This window comes from Myxocyprinus asiaticus, chromosome 37 (genome assembly GCF_019703515.2).
Source record: "Myxocyprinus asiaticus isolate MX2 ecotype Aquarium Trade chromosome 37, UBuf_Myxa_2, whole genome shotgun sequence".
Taxonomy (NCBI): domain Eukaryota; kingdom Metazoa; phylum Chordata; class Actinopteri; order Cypriniformes; family Catostomidae; genus Myxocyprinus; species Myxocyprinus asiaticus.
In genome coordinates, this window is record NC_059380.1 from 7,350,247 (window position 1) to 7,367,772 (window position 17,526).

The following is a 17,526-nucleotide window of genomic DNA, read 5'->3' on the forward strand; positions in this document are numbered from 1 at the left end:
GTGAGTGAGTGCACAAGTCAGTTAAACAATGCAATGTTCTGCATCCTGTTTGGTCTATTTCTTTTTAATATATCTTTATCAATTCATTTTGTAATTAATGTCACTTTAATTCACAGTGCAATGTTCATGTTAATTTGTCATCAAATATCTTTCCCCAGCTTACACGTATATAGGCCTACATTGTTTTTCCGTCTCGGTCATCAACCTATGCAGAAAATGTAAAGGTCTGCATTGTGACAGATGTTTGAAGCCAAAACATATTGTTCAGCTTAGCACAGTAATCAATCATTGCATGAAACAGAATTTAATGGAAAATTGATTGAACTTAGAGTTGTATTTCAAGCAGACCCACTGTAGACGTATGTGCCAAAATGAACCATTAAAAACATTATTGTGACTTTTCAAGTTCCACAAAAAACAAATTAAGCGGTTGGATGTCACAATCACACCCAATCTAAACAAAACAAAATGAGTTATATGTCTTTACCAAACTATGCTGTTACATTTAAGGACATAATGTCACAATGACATTCTAAGATAAGAACATGTTTACAATGTTACAAAGAACCGTAAGATTGTTCGCATAAGATACCGCGGAGAGAGTCAATTATACTTCTATTTTGTTCGAAAAAGATTTTACTTGTCAGTTGCAGTGACAATTGCATATCTCCATTTCATTTAATTTGATTAACTTTTATTATTATTTATAAGGTGTTGCATTACCAAACATTATTTAAGCAATTCACAAGCAAGCCAAAGCATCAAGCGCAACTCTGATCTCTGCACTGCTCTCAATTCTATGTTTTGAACTAATGGCGTTTCGATATTCGATTCGTTTATACTAGTTGTATAAACGAATAAGTGTTTTTGAACAGTCGTATTCGTTCACTTCCATTGCTTTGGGGGTGAACTGTCTTTTTTATCAAATCACTTAAGTCAATGATCGCCTCATTCCTAACCTAAAAAAGACGCTCAATTGTCGCCACCTACTGGAGTAAAGATGAACGAATCAGTAAATGAAATCAGAAATGAATCAGAATCCCCACCGCTATTTGGAAAACCGCTCAACCAGTCAGATTCAAGGACCAGAACTTACTGTTATTTATATAATTTTATACAACAATACAAAATTATTAGACCTATTTCATGTACATTTAAATGCAAATAACATGAAACTTTGATTCAAATATTTTCATATTCATTGAACGTTTATGAACTACTGCTGTCCGTTTACAGTTAGTCATTTAGCATACCTTTTAATCCAAAGTGACTTTCAAATGAGTAGAATAAGTATAGCCTATGCATTAATGACTTGTAATGTTTGTTAATTAAAGTTATAATAGAGTAGTAACTCCACCCCTTCTCCGCCGAAATGGTAAGAACGGAATGATTCGAATGCAGCTGCTCCGGTAGCAGGGGTGGGGGGTGAACTTTTCATGGAATAGCCAGCCCGGGGAGTCAGTCACATTCTTGGCCGGAATTCAATGACTGAACCAGACACAAACAAACACACACACACACACACACACACACACACACACACACACAGAGAGAGAGAGAGAGAGAGAGAGAGAGAGAGAGAGACTCACGCACACATAGTAAAGAGGAGGCAGACCAACTGCGCCGACGATCTTGGTACACATTTTTGCGCACGGATCCAAGCATGTCAATAATATAGATATATAAGTATATATTTCTAGGATGAAAACTTACACTTTTGGGAGGATTTTTTCGTAGGTAGGAACTCTTGTTCTTTTAGGTACGGCTGAAACCCACTCGAGATTTTCCTATGAAACAGTTCAATGGATTACAAGGTTTCCAAAGTGACATGGAAATCCGCCGCTCTGGACTGTTTTGACTCTTCCCGTTCACGTTAGCTGAATTTGTTGTGATCACGCAGACGGGGGATTTTAATTTGCGATCTTAAACATGGAGGCTCCTTCCAGCTTTCAGCCGCATCCAGGACTTCAGCAAACTCTGAAGCAGTTTCACCTGAGTTCAATGAGCTCTCTTGGCGGACCGGCCGCCTTCTCGGCCCGGTGGCAGCAGGACATGCTGTTTAAGAAGGACGGAAAGAGCGCGGAGGTGCTCGTGAGCCTCCCTGCGCAGACACCACCGGTCATGCCGGGACCCCTCTTCATCCCGTCCGACCGCTCCACCGAGCGGTGCGAGACGGTCCTGGAGCGCGAGACCATCTCGTGTTTCGTGGTGGGCGGCGAGAAGCGCCTCTGCCTGCCGCAGATTCTCAACAGCGTCCTACGGGACTTTTCCCTCCAGCAGATTAATTCGGTGTGCGACGACCTGCACATCTACTGCTCCAGGTGCACAGCGGATCAGCTGGAAATCCTCAAAGTTATGGGCATCCTGCCCTTCTCGGCACCCTCGTGCGGACTCATCACCCAAACAGACGCAGAGCGGCTCTGCAATGCCCTCATCTACGGCGGTACGTTTCCTCCACACGCCAACAAGAACTTCTCGTGCTCCATAGAGCTGGAGCGAACGGAGAAGAGCTTCAAAGTTTACCACGAATGCTTTGGGAAGTGCAAGGGCCTTTTCGTGCCAGAACTCTACTCGAACCCCAACGCAGCGTGCATACAGTGCTTGGACTGCAGGCTCATGTTCCCGACCCACAAGTTCGTGGTTCACAGTCACAAAAGGCTAGAGAACAGAACCTGTCACTGGGGCTTCGACTCGTCGAACTGGAGGGCTTATATTCTTCTGGATCAAGACTATACTGAGAAAGAGGAGAGCAGCACACTGCAGAAGCTCCTCAGTGAATTAAAGGGGAAATTTGACCTGGGAAACAAGCACAAGATATCTTACAAAGTGAGTCTTCAACTTTGCAATTTGCATAATCATTATAAATGTGGTTGGGTAGCTGCTTTTTTGCAACTCTTGCACAATTCTAAATCTTCATTTTCTTCAAATATGAAAAATATTGTGCTTTTATCTGTGCATTTTGCTTTGTGAAATCACACATTACCAATACCAATATTGACTGGCATGCACAAATGTTGATCTTTCTCAGTTGTAGGTATGAGGGTCAAGCACTATTTGATCACACAACACCTATTACACATTGAGTCTGGATGTCACACACAAGTGCCTTCTCACAAAACTATTTCGATTGACCTTTATTATATATATTTACTTTTGAGCATATTGAAATTAAAGTAAACAGCAAGCCTGCATCCTGCCCCAAGGGTGCATTTCTCTTGTGCCTCTGGATGCACTCACGGGCATCTGCATATGACAAATGGGACCTCATTTATGTATTTTATTGGAGCCAGAGATAGGGAGGCTTGGGAAGCCAGTAATGAGCTTCAAGGTGGAGGAGAAGTAAGAGTGCTACGCACGTCATTGTTTTGTGTGTATGTTTTGTGTGAGGGGTTGAGGTCACTCTCCAAAAGCATTTGTTGTAGGGTCACCGCTGCCCTTGGGTCTCCCAGTGTCTGATCAGGCTCCACGCCAGGGTCAGAGACACAGCGAGAGGACAAAAGCACTAGAGTCTCGGGTTGGCTGCTACCTCCATGCAGCAGCTGTTGTGTGCGATAGTGCTAATGGGTCTACACACTATGTATGTGTTACCATGGTGTCACTTCTGCAGGATTGGGATGCATTGCCACGCAAATGCAGTTTAATGACTGTGGTAAATGTGAGAGACATGGCACATTTCAGAAATGCAGTGTCATGCATATGACGATTGCTTCTCTATGGGAAAAGTGTGGACTGATATTTGTCAAATGGTCGCTGAGTGGCTAGTTTACACTTTGCCAGACCCTATTTGGTTTGCTTTTCATCTATCTAGCTAGTTACAATAAACTCCTTTTCTATGCAATTGATGCTAGATGATTAGCTAGAATATAACAAACAAATCACAATGGCGAAAAAGCCAATTCTTGTACACATCTCCTATATTTGTTTGAATTTCGCAATAAACATGTCTCCATAATGATGTAGTCCTGTAGGACTAGAGGGGTCATAATCTATCCAGCAGGGTAAAAATAATTCAGGGATGAGCTAAGAATTTTACACACCTTCTGTAATTCATTGTCAAAAAGAAGTGTGTGTCCCAGTTTGCAAACTGCCTTGGTCTGTGGGGAGCCACGTTCCAGCAGACCAAGGCAAGCAAACCCGTCCAGCACTTTATCAACACGGGTAATATACACCTGTGTTGTTAAAATGCTTGACGGGTTTGCTTGCATTGGTCCGTTTCTTCATTCAAACAAAAGCAACCTGGTCTCAAAGAATCACGTTACTATACCTACATTTTTGCAAAATGAGTTTTATGTGGCTCGTTGTATGTATTGCAGCAGTTTCCTGATGAAATGAACACTAGAGGCACTACAACAACAATTAATTTGATTTACTTTCACACAAATCATGAGTGAAGCAATACTATCTTATGATATCAAAACACATTTATTATAGTGCATGTATTGAAAAGCGATGCGTTTTAATGCTTGCATTGCACAACCAACTACATTTACAAGCTTATTGTAATGCGATGTAGTTGTGTGGCAGCTCAACGGATAGAGTGTTACACTTGCAACGCGAAGGACAGTGGTACGAGTCAAACAGTCATATTTGCATCACAAATTGATGTGGTTGTTTCTGCAATTGCGTTTTTCATTGCACATTTACATTTAGTTTAGAGATGTAGGTTTTAACTTGATAGAGCATTACCCTTAAAAACCTCCTCTGTTTGGGACACACAGTGGTCTTTTCACCTCAGATCCGCCACAATACGTGTACTGATCCACGTAATTTCATTTTGCCAAAATGTTGACACAGTCATTTTCATGAGATCAGGATGAACAAAAGCTTTATCTTATCACCAAACCTCAATTGAAACATCTATGTTTTCTTTATAAACTTAGAATATTACTGCTTCCAAATATTACTTTGATGAGAGACTGGTCGCCATGAATGTAAGATTTCTGAATCCTCAGGATCTTTATTTAATGATACTTGTACACAGCAGTGGGGTTTGCTGTTTTATTTGACATGAGTTAAAATTTGGTTTTGGATAAAGCTGAATCAAATTAAGGCAGCATGCAGACTTTGTCTGGTCTGGTTGACATAGTGGGTAGACTGTTGGGAGAGGGTGGTGAATTCTCATTAAGAATCTGTTGGCTCTGTCCGCCAGAGCCTTGACGTGTCGTCAAAGGGCCGTGACGTGTGACCTCCCTCCAAAGCCAGTCGACTAAAACAACCCCACCCCCTCTCCTTTCAGACAGTCCGGCCAATCGTGTGGCCCTTGGATCTCTGACTGGACAGATGGTTGTTTGATAAAAGACAGAAAAATAAATTGCAAATAAATAGGTGCAAACCGTTACCAGAAGCCATTTGCTGTAGTGTCAATTTGTACAGACTGGGCAACTTGAGGATTAGTTGCCCAGTCTGAAAAACAATCGTAAGGGACACCAACCAGATGTTATTCTATTTTATGAGTCTGTTTTTGCATTTGTGGATTGAATTGGTGTTTTGCTCCAGTTTTGAATGAATAGACTCTGATACAGTATAAATGATTGTGTCATGCTGTTTTATTTGGAGTTTTAACTTTCCCTTAAACCACACAATTCAAGTGCACGCACATTGTCCTGCCAAAAATGAAGACTCCAGTGAGAATATTGTTAAGTAATAAATTGGATGCAGAAGGCCCGTGGAGCCTTTAAATGGAGGGGATATCAAAGTCCCCATTGTTCTCCTCTCTCACTTTATCAAATTACAGATGACTCCCAACCTGAGACCAAACCAATCAACTGAGTGTCCGACCCAAGGTGGCAACGGCCATAATAAATGTGTGCGCCCGGGGAATGGAGGTCACCATGTGCATGCAAGTTTGCATCTATAATGCCTGGATCAGCTGTGGGGAAAAGATTAAAATGAGCACACTGCCTACTCATTTTCATCCCCATCTGTCTGCTGACCTCATCGTTGTGAACCGCACCGCTTCCTACCAGCCGCTCTGCACTACACTGCCCCTTGCAGTGCTTCCAGACTGCCAACAATTCCATCCACTTGCCCCAGGGCCCCCTCCCCACCCAAACACTGCTAGTGCTTCTTATTTATCTTATTTAGCGCAGTCAAGCCACTCATCCGTAGTCTATACCACATCATGGCGGCCAGCAAACATCCCCCGCTGCTCAGAATCAGATGCTCAAACAACCGACTGCCTGGGGTTTGACTCGAGCTAAGTCAAAATCCATTTTTGGCTGCCTATTCTTTGAAAGGCTGAATTTTAAAAGGGCCGCTTGATGGCTTAACAGTTCCCAAGAGATGCTGTCTCATCCCCTCCCTGGAGAGATGGAGGTGAGGGGGTGGTCAGGGGTTCTCTGAGGTTATGCCCTCTATTCTCTGCAGTGTGACCTCTTGTTTAGAGGGCGTCAGCTGGAGCTCTCCACTGGCTGATGCAGGGGTGAAGACCTGCCGCCTCTTTTGTTCCCTACAGCTTTGTTACTCATGGCGAGTCGAGCCGTCACTTTTCATTGTGTTTCAGGCTGGGTTTTGGTGGCCATTGCTTGACCAGTGCTTGCATATGCCTGTCTATGTCTGTTGCCAAATGAAATGCATCTCCTATGGTGTAGTTCTGTCATATGGCTCATATTATGTATGCACAGAATTTGCTTGTGTGCAATGTACATTTGCTGATTTAGTTCAATAATTGGTGGCCAATAATATTGAGTTATATTTGATCTTCAAGAAAAAATTAACTTTGTGATGTCTGTACATCACATGTCCGTTTTGTGAGTTAGGGGCCATTCAAACCAAACACGTTCTTGTGTTAAAATAACTAGACACAGCTAGACACTTAATGAATCAGAATGTCGTCTTATAAACTTACGCAGCCATCTTGCGTGAGATGTAAAAAAATAAAAATAAAAACGGTGAGATGCGCAATGGTCAAAGTTCCATCTAGATCATGTTTACGTGGAGAAACACCTAAAAATGGATGCAAAAATGCATTCAGCCTGAACGGCCCTTAAGTCTCTAGGATGTAAGACAGAGCATTGGTTAAGTTTAAGGGTTGCCTAGGCTGGCACTGCCACCCGTCTGTGGGAACAGATGGCACTATGATGTAGTGTTGTTTAAGATTGGTTTCTCATACCAGGACCCTTCGTCGATAGCGATCATCAGCTTCATGATTAATATGGCAACCCATCTGCTGTGGTGATGGAAAATCCTGGAGTACACATCTGCCACTGTGCAAGAAACACTGTGCTTTAATCGAGCCCCTTGCTAGTCTGCTAATCCAAAACTGCTTGACAAAGTCACCTGAAAAAGTTTCATTTCAGTGGAAAAGGGCATTAACTTGAGTAAACTTTTATTTAGGAACTCTCACCATTCCTCATTAGATACAGGCCCTTGTATGGCCTCAAATTCCATCCCTGATCCATCTTCATGAGCTGGAGGATGCATTTTTTTTTTTATCCTGTTGGGATTTTAAAAAATGTATTCAACAGCCAAACAATTTAAGAATATTAAAAAGAGGTAGCTCTGTAAGTATTGACGCTGACTACCACCCCTGGAGTTGCGAGTTTGAATCCAGGGCGTTCTGAGTGACTCCAGCCAGGTCTCCTAAGCAACCAAATTGGCCCGGTTGCTAGGGAGGGTAGAGTCACATGGGGTAACCTCCTCGTGGTCGCTATAATATGTGGTTCTCGCTCTCGGTGGGGCGCGTGGTGAGTTCTGCGTGGATGCCGCGGAGAATAGCGTGGGCCTACACGCACTAAATCTCTGCGGTAATGCGCTCAACAAGCCAGGTGATAAGATGCGCAGATTGACGGTCTCGGATGCGGAGACAACTGAGCTTTGTCCTCCGCCACCCGGATTGAGTCACTATGCCACCACGAGGACTTAGAGCGCATTGGGCATTCCAAATTGGGGAGGAAAAAAAAAACGAATATTAAAAAGTGCACTCCAAATCTGAATAGTCTGATTGAAAAATGCAGGGTTGTTTCGGCTAAAAGTAATCATGAGAAATCCAAACAACCCATTGCATATTCTTGCATTGTGTATTGCCCAAAGTTATTATTTTAATTTACAATGTACGTGGAAACTAAACTACTTCTAAAAGAATATGCCGTTCTGAGACATACTTGAGTGCATTTACGTCCTACAGCTGTCGAATTCTTTTTGAGTTGCTTGGAGAAGGGTGAAGACTACGTGGTAAAGATGTTTCCTCAGGGTTTGTCTGTGGGATGATGCAGCTCCAGTCTGCCTGCGTGTGCCACATGACGAACTGGCATGTTGCTCTCGCCTACGAACCTCCCACTGACCGCCCCCAAGGCTACCATGAGGATTAGCTCATGAATCTTAAATGAGGCTGATTTCTAAATGTTCAAACATTGTTAAATGCAAGCATGCCTCCATTGCGTGCACTTTGTGGGAGATGCTGGCTACTCTGTCCATTGGTAATGAGGAGGAAACAACATTTTTGCCAACCATAATTAAAATATATTTGTTTTAATAGTAAATAGTATTATACTATGCTGTGATATAGGATTGGTTATAGATACAGATTTACTGATACAAATAGATTCCGATTCACAAGCTCTCAGTTTAGTTTTGAATTTGATTCGATTAGTTTAGATTCTGATTAATTTCGGTATATTTCAGTGATGTTTATTTTACCCAATAATGATAATTCTCTCATCATTTACTCAACCTAATGAGTAAATAAAACGCATTTTGGCACGTGAGCTCCATTTTTACGGTGTATTATCCACTGAGGGAAGTTGTGAAGTGATTAGTTTTCAGCTGTAAATGCTGTAATACAGTGTGGAGGAATGCATATTTTATAAACTGTACCCCCCAACCTAAGCATCAGTGGAGTAAACATGTAATGTTAGAGGGAAACATGCAACCTCCAAATCATGCTCATCACTGATTATGTGTTCATGATTACGTCCTGGTTTCAAAGCAAGATCTGAACCCTGGTCTCCCATACTGCTGATGCAATGCACTTCCGGTCATACCACAGGGGAAGGTAAACATGCTGGAGCCGATGCATACATGTCTGATAGGAGATGTCGCTTGTTGGTAAATCTGCATAATGTGGCTGATCATAGGGTTCCAGAACTCTCAGAAACAACATGCCTACTTCCCCTCTGTTCTTGTTGTTGGAGCTTGCAAGTTTTGGACCCTATTGATTGTGATTAATCAGAGATTTTTTTATTTTTTTTACCCAGCCCTGCTGCCATACAAATGTGAAACGCAGTTGAGTTATAGGCAAAATCGGTACTTCTAAAGGCCAAAGTGTATTTGCGCAAAAATTCGGCATCAGCAACGTACATTCGGACATGCAGACAGTCCACGCCAGTGTGCATTGACTGTGCTAAAGAGTATCAAAATGCAGTCGCAGTAACATTGAGCAGTGTTGCTCATATTTGGGCAGTGTAAGTTTCCTGTCCAGTCTGTACTTTCCTATAAGTAGTAGCAGTTTGTGTAAGTGACAAATAATTAAACAAGCTGGATTTTCTGAACAACAAATTCAAAGTTGGACTTGTGCATGGTTGTTTTTTGGGGTTTGTAGTCTCTACGGAGAAGCAGTGCTCCTGTTTTTACTTGAGCTATCTGGGCCTTTTATGAAAAGTGGGTTTTTGTGTTTTTAAGCAGCCCGTGGCCTCTCGTTCACTCCTCAGAGGCATGCAGACAGCATGCTCCACGCCCAAGCAGCATTATTCCGAAAACTTTTGTGATTGGAGAGTCTGTGTAGTTGCTAAGCAAAGCTGCTCTTCCTGTGCTAAATAAGAACTTGATGCTTCCTGGCTGGTGGGCTGAGGGGAGCATGTCAGCTCACTCACTCTCACTCTCTCCATCTCTCTTGCACGCAAACACTTTCTCTCTTTAACGCATACACAAACAAATCACTGAAATGCTGAATCTCGCCTTACAGGCCTGCTCTTGTGATTGTGTTACTGAGGAATACGAGGCTGTTGCCCAGCCTTGCAAAAACACATAAGAAATGATGATGTCAGGATGACCTGATACATAACCTCAATTTCCCTGCAACTGAGAGAGAGAGAGAGAGAGAGAGAGAGAGAGAGAGAGAGAGAGAGAGAGAGAGAGAGAGCTCTCTGTTTCCGATGAGTGTGACTCTGTCTGTCTCTAGCCTTCTCTCTGGGTGGTGCAAGGATGGAGGTTTTCCTGTGTTTGAGGCTTTGGGTTATGAGGCACATTCAGATTTTTCCAGAAAGGCTGATTCAGTCCTCCAGCCCTCAGACATCTGGCAAGGCCTCTATTTTCCACTCATTGAGATGGTCCACCACAACATGGTGTTTCAGAAATGCTCCAGGAACGCTCTGCAAGATGGCTGTTCTCAAAAATGGAAAGTCCTGCAGACAGAGGGGTTGCTCTGCTTTTGTCTTTAATGCATCTTTCTCAAGCACTAGGTAATGCTTTTAGTCAGTAATTAAACTCACACAAAAGGAGACGTTGAGCAGTATGTTTGGCATTCACTTTTATTGCATCATTTTAATATACAATGAAAGTGAATGGTGACTGAGACTAACATTCTGCCTAACATCTTCATTCATGTTCCATTTGTGTTTGGAACAATGTGATGGTGAGTAAATGACAGAATTTTAATTTTTGGGTGCACTATTTCTTTCAATTTATTAAATTGCATGATGGGTTGGAGTCATGGTGCAGTGGGTAGAGCACATGCTTACAATATGAAAGTGGGCTCATGGGGACCTGAGTTTGAATCTGGTCTGCATCATGTCTCAATCCCATTCCCCCTGTCTCGCTTGCTTTCCTGATACTCTGTTGTTTCCTGTAAGTAAAAAACCCCCCATAAATATTGGATACAGACAGGAAAGGGAAACTTCATCTTTTATTTTCCTTCAGTGGCACGAATAAGCAGACCTCCTGTAAGCCATCTTCCCCCGTGGCCTGACTGTGTGCCAGATTTCGGCTTGGCACTGGAGATCAGGTATTAAATGCTGGCGAAGCATACCACATTTCATTGTGCGGTTCAACACGGACCAAATTTCTGCTTTTGAATCCTTTAGCAATGTACTGCAGAGGCCTGGGGCTAGGTCCCATATCAAGCGCATTCAACATGGCTGCCTCTTCGCTCTATACAGCATAGTAAGGTTGTGTGGGACTGTTTATCCAGGATCAAAACTGCTGCCACTTCCTTTTTCTTTCCCTCACCGGCTACTCTAATTCCATGCATCTGCTCAGTCGCTTCTCTCGCTTCGTCTTTTCTTTCCATTTCTCTTAGGAAGGAGCTTTATCATAAAGCCTGATTTGTTGTTACAGACATGTCACCCCCAATTACTAAGTTGTGCTCTGCCTTGGCTTCTTTCTCTCTCCTAATCCGTCCATTCCGTCTGTCTGTCTGCCTGTTTGTTTGTCTGTCTGTCTCTCTTTCTGTCTCTGCATTGAGTGGGCTGGCACAGGGGAAGGACAGTCAGCTCAGCATATTCTAGATATAAAAGATGCTCTGAAGTAGAAATTTTGGGTCCCGATGCCTATATATATATATATATATATATATATATATATATATATATATATATATATATATATATATATATGAAATACAAATAAACTAAAACCCTAAACCGAGGTTTTGCATAGCTTACATGAAATGAGACATGAAAACATTATAATGTACAGGAGAAAGATGGATAACTACTTATTTCTTGTGAAATCCGACTTACCTACTGAAAAAGAAACTGACTAAGCTGGTTGGCTGGTCTCTGTGCCTGGTCAGTTGACTGGCTTTAGGCACTTTTGAGCTGGTCAGTCTGGGAGACCAGCTGAGCACCAGCTTGGCCAGGCTGGGAGACCTAAAATGGCTTAGGCTGGTGAACAACATATAAATTTCATGAACGTGGCACACTTGTTATTTTTAACTTACATAATATACAAGTAATCAATTACTCGTGTTTAGTGGGTTAGAGCCCCGAACTACAAAATTATTCAATAAAACCCATCCCTTACCTTACGGAAAGGTACTTACAATTGAAGTAAATGGGGCCTGTCCATAAACGTTAAAATACTTATATTTACTTAGCGTTCTTCTCAATCAGAAGGCTGGAGCCTCGTTAGGCTGGATATCTTATCGTGGCCTTCAATCACCCACAATCCTTTGCACATGTCCCAAATTATATTTATAAAAAAAAGGGAAAATGAGTCGCATGACCACGGAGGTGGAAACCTTTATGAAGCAGCTTACTTTTTGCTCTCTCTCAAGTTTTTATTTGCATTTGCAGCAATGACAATATGAAGAAAAATAAAAGATGCAAGTAGTGCAGACAATACAACAAATTAGAAGATACAAAGCACCAAAAAAAGAAATAAATAAAATGAATAAAAGGGCAATTACATGAATTTGAAAAGCTTTAAAAGTATTATAGTTTTTACAAGTCTAGGGTTCCATTTTTCATTATTGAAAGGATTTAAAAATAAATTAAATTTGTGTGGTAATCAACATTATGCCAATGGTGCTGTCAATTTAAATACTAGTTTTAAACCTGGAACATTCCTTTTTAAATGAGAAAAAAAACAAGCATTCCTATTATCAGTCGTATATTGTTATATCAGTATTGGCCAATGCTGGCCAATAGTGACATGGTCACAACAAACAGTATTGTGCATCACTTCTACATATATACTTCTTATACATCACTGAATCACTTATTTTCAGTCCTGGTTGAGTTTTCTAACCGTGGTGGCTTTCTTCCCTGACTCTTTTGCCGGTAGAACAATGTTATAGCGTGCCTGTACCCTTCGTCTGCCTTTATTTATAGTGCGCCAGTGACCACAGACATGGGCAGCTAAAGCCTGGGCAGGCCGTAGCGGAGCAGCCTAAAATAGAGTGCTTCTGATCCCATAATGAGCCAGCTATTATCAGCCCTGTGTCTTTAAATTGGGACTAGCCATCGTGGTCGAGGAGGATGGAAAGCTAGCTGCTAGCTTACACTCTGTCTTAAAAAGCTGCTTTGCGGCTTATCATTATAAACAAGGTAATCACTGCTGATTCGGGCAGCAGCCGCGTAATTGGCTTCGTCATCTAGCAGAACTGGCTTGCTCATCTGTGGCTGTCTCCAGGTAGACTCATTACCTCACCTGGTTAGCAGTGTTGGAGCAGTGACACTTCTAAACTATGCTTATATAATAGTATACATGTTTTTTTGCTTGCTATTATGTGTCACACGCAGTTGAGTATATTTAGCCTTTTTAAGTATACTCATCGACCGCATGTGTGTATGGATGCTTTCCATGCATGCGCACTACGACTGCTTTAGCACATGTGCAGACGACTCGCACAAAAAAATTGGGCTGAACGCGGACTGTCCGCTCGAACTGGTAATGAGTCTCTGTTTGTGAGAAGTAGTGGCCTGAGGGCAATCAATGTATACTTTGGCCTTAAAAGTAACGACACTACTAACTTAACTACATTTTTCAAATGCGTGACAGTTGCTCAGCTGTTTTCACAATAGTGTAACTTTTCCAGTAATAAGTTATTCCAATTCTTTTTCCAACGAGCTGTTGTGTTGTGTCACTAAATGCTACATTTTGCGACACGAGGCAGTAATCAAATGCGCTCACCCAAACTTTTAAGTGAACATTTAAGTGAATCGATTCGTTGGGATGGTTCATGGAAACAAACTTTTAAAATAAACAATTCACCGAATCACTAGTTTAGCGCTGATAAGTCCAATTCATTTTAACGAATCGTCTTGTTCGGACGGTTCCTGCAAATGACGATGCATCGATTCACTCGAGCCCCTGTGCAGAAGTTACTGTTCTAATTCGTTATGTAAAATATGGTGTTTTTAGTTTGATTAGTTAGTTGTTCTTAGTATACATCTATTTATGTTCAATGTTTAATTTAGTATTTGTTAGTTTTAGTATAAATGTATATTGTATTTATGTTTAATTTAATGTAGTCACCCCAATTGTTTAATGCCACTCTAATTGAGATCTTCTCCCTCCTTTAATAGCTTCAGTTCAATTTAAATATTTAGGGCTTCGGTTAGAAAAAGCCAGCCTTCAAGAGTGAATGTAAAATCTGAAGAGGTTGAGTGTGAATGAAGTGTAGAATGTGAGATTCTCGTGTGACTGGACTGATGCTCAGAGCTTTGTTGTGTGGTAGAGGTGAAGTCAGCTTGTAAAAGATTCACTCAGTATGCAGACAGGAGGTGAGAGATTCATTACCAGCTGCCATGAGAGGTATCCAAAAGGCCTTATGTTGATGATATGCTGCAGGCTTGCTACAATTGTGAGTTAAATATACAGTAAATATAATTGAGTAAATGGGGCAATTTTAAGTCGGTGTATATTTTCAGGGCCTCTCTACAAACCCACATGGGCAAAAACAGGTTTAGCTCTGTCTGGAGTCTTATGTAAGTGTGTACCACAGAACATGCATATAGAAAACCTATATGATTATGATAGGAAAGGAATGTCTGGGTCAAACCCTGCAAGCGTGAGTTATAACCGCAGAAGAACCACTGCAAGACTTTCCGGAGAAGTGTTCACTCTGAAAAAGATGCGGCTATGCGTGCCGTTTCAGCTGGTCCTAACTACACATGCCACTGATAGAATTAGTCTTTCCAAAAGGATTAGTCACCCTATCATCAAGCCTCCCTAATTTATCTTCCTTTGTTGTGAGGCAGGCTGCATTAAATGGGATCAGTGGCCTTGGCCAGAGACAGTGGGAGGAAGTGGCCCTTTGTGTGCCTGGCAGGTGCACCGGGGTGGGGAGTGACACTGGCATTTGCTTAGTGTGGTGGGGGGGGAGACGTCTGAATGTTTTAGGCCAAACCTGTGGGTTTGGAGTTGACTGCAAGAGGGGAGATCGGTTGGGGTTGTGTCTTCTACCAAACGTCCATTACATTCCTCCTCCTCTATGCTCCCTCTTTGGTTGTCGCTAGGGCTGCATGATTTGGACAAAAAATCATATTACGATTATTTTGAACAATATTGAGACTGCGATTTGAACTGCGATATGATAAACATAAACATTATGTTTCCTCTTAAAAAATAACCAAATTTAGACCTCTTTTACTTCAGCCAAAAACAGTAAAGCAAAGACAGAAAAAAAACACATCTTCACATTGTTCACATTGTATTTGTCTGTGTGTTGTTTTTTTTTTTTTTTGGTCTACTTTGTGACAGACTCTTAGCCCCCTTGTCATTCATGTTTTTGGAACCCAGTCAACTTGAGTATTATATTATAGTAGTTAAGTTGAAAACAAAATACAGTGTCATGGGGTTATAAGATTTGTTTAGTGGTTCATTGATCTATTAAATTATTAAAAAAGTCATTACAAATGCAATTCACACAAAATAAATTCTTGAATACACCTCTTCTATGATGAACATGTTTTGATTTTGATATTTATTTTGGGGCTTAAAGTAAAAAATGTCATGTGTTGTAACTGTCCAAAGACAGTAAAAAAAAAAAAAAAAATCTAAGTCTCATTAAAAGCTGAAATTCTTGAAAAAAGAAATGTTGTCATGAGTAGTGCAGAATAATCTTTTATTATTATTTCTTTAAAAAAAAAAAAAAAAAAGCAGCGAAACAGTTTTATTTTAAAATATGATTCAAATTTGAATAACTTTTGTCCACCAAATTAAATGTGTGTGGTGTAAACAACATGTACATTAGCTGGCCATTCTGTTACATAAAACAAAAACATAAGACAGAGAGGATGCCTTTAGACTTTTAAGACTGTGTGAGTGAAGTAAAAAAAAATTGTCATATCAATATTTTGACTTTTTTATGAAAAGGCACATTTGGTGTAACCTTGATAAAACTACTTGATGTTCTTCACTCAAAAGTTCAAAATATTTGTACAAAATATATATATTTCACTTTTTAAAACTTTTTGGAAATTAATGATTGAGTTGCATGCACTCTTATGTATTCAAGGCGACTTTTGAAGTCATTGCATCATTTGTTTTGTAGAAAATGCTATAAATGTTTTAAAAATATTTGTGAAACCAACATGGACTTATTTGAAAGATTACATTTCTGCGAACTTGACGTGTTTTAAACTAGATTTTGAAAAGATTTTAATTAGGTTGTACTTCAGACAATTATTTGTCAATGACCCTAGTAACCTGTAGTGACCAAACATATTTGGAATTAAGCAAATGTTTTTGTCCGATTTTCAAATACGTTTTTGCTTCAAAGTTTGTTATGTTGTGATTTACTTCAGAGCTGGTTGGTGTGGTTTATGGCTTAGAACTCTTTTGTGAAGGATTTTATGAAATCCTTATGAAAGAAATTAATGGGAAAAATACTTCCGGAAACAAGACTGCTAAAAAAGTTGGCGGGCATTGTTGTGCTCTATACACTACAGACAGAACAGAGCTGCGCACAAATTTTGAAGTGAGCAACGCATGCAGACTGTTTATTTAATCAAATAGCAGCCCTTTGCGGTTTACTAATTGCACAAGGTCATATCACGATTTCGATTTTATTTCGATTAATTGTGCAGCCCAGCTGTCTCTCGCTTTATCATTCCATAACCATCCCCAACACTGGATAAGTGCTTCTGCGATATCCCAGAAACCCATAAAACTCCACCTGAACCCTTAATCAAAGGACTCTGGAGTTGGCAGTAAATTCTTTAGGCAGGGCTCTAGACTAAAAAAATGACTAAGGAGCCAAATGGCTGTTTTTAGTAGCCAAATCACAGATTTTCTTGATTTGCTGGTCAGAAACCAGATAGAAAGCCAAAGAAAAGGAAGTCAGCTGATAACCCATTCATCGAAGGTTTAATAAACAGTATATATAGTTGGGAAGATAAGTTTGCATTCCCTTTTTCCCTAATTTATACAAATATAAGAGATAAAAGAATTTGTTTTATTTAGTACTGCTCTTCAGAATCTACATTACAGATATTTACATATAGTATGCATATAGTAGTGTGTTGTCTTCTTGAGCATCAATGAATGTTTGCACCTTGTGTAATAGTTGTGTACAAGTCCCTCAATTGTCCTATGTGTCAAAAGCTTGATTATATATATATATATATATATATGTATATGTAATTGTTTAAAAAAATATTTCCTTAGTCTGTCTTTACGGTTACCGAATGGGCCAGACACAGAGACTACAAGAGTGCAAATTAAATGAAATCCCAGATGCAGTTTATTGTGCTACTGCAATCCCAATCAATAATTACCAGAAGAAGAAAAAAAGTGTTACACAGTATGGGACTTTTAATTATAAAGAAGCCTGAAATGTCTGTGCTCCCAGTTGTGAGCTAACTGACGGCTGATTCGCTGAGAAAGTGACTCTGATTCAAACTGCTAACCTGAGCTCCTGAGTTCAAACCCTCAGTTCTTTTCATGTGATTCATGAAAAAGATTAGGTTTAAGAGTAATTTGTTCACGACATCACAACAGAACGGGCGAAAAGCAGCGTGAGACACACTGTTGTGTGCGTTCTAAAAATATATTAAATAACTCACAAGATATCTGACGAAACCACATATGAACACACACAACCCGACTGTCGCCAGTGGCGATTAGATTTTAAATTGTCACAAT

At 40.6% G+C, this 17,526-nt stretch overlaps 1 protein-coding gene across 1 annotated transcript in view; it reads left to right on the top strand.

Annotated features, from left to right (window-relative positions):
• Positions 1 to 1,613: 1,613 nt before the first annotated feature.
• LOC127427583 (ski oncogene-like) overlaps positions 1,614 to 17,526 on the top strand; it is a 47,926-nt gene continuing 32,013 nt past the window's right edge. The window contains exon 1 of the mRNA XM_051675250.1: positions 1,614 to 2,826. Coding sequence (XP_051531210.1) covers positions 1,930 to 2,826 — 897 coding nt within the window. The 5' untranslated portion in view covers positions 1,614 to 1,929. The remainder of the gene's footprint in view (positions 2,827 to 17,526) is intronic.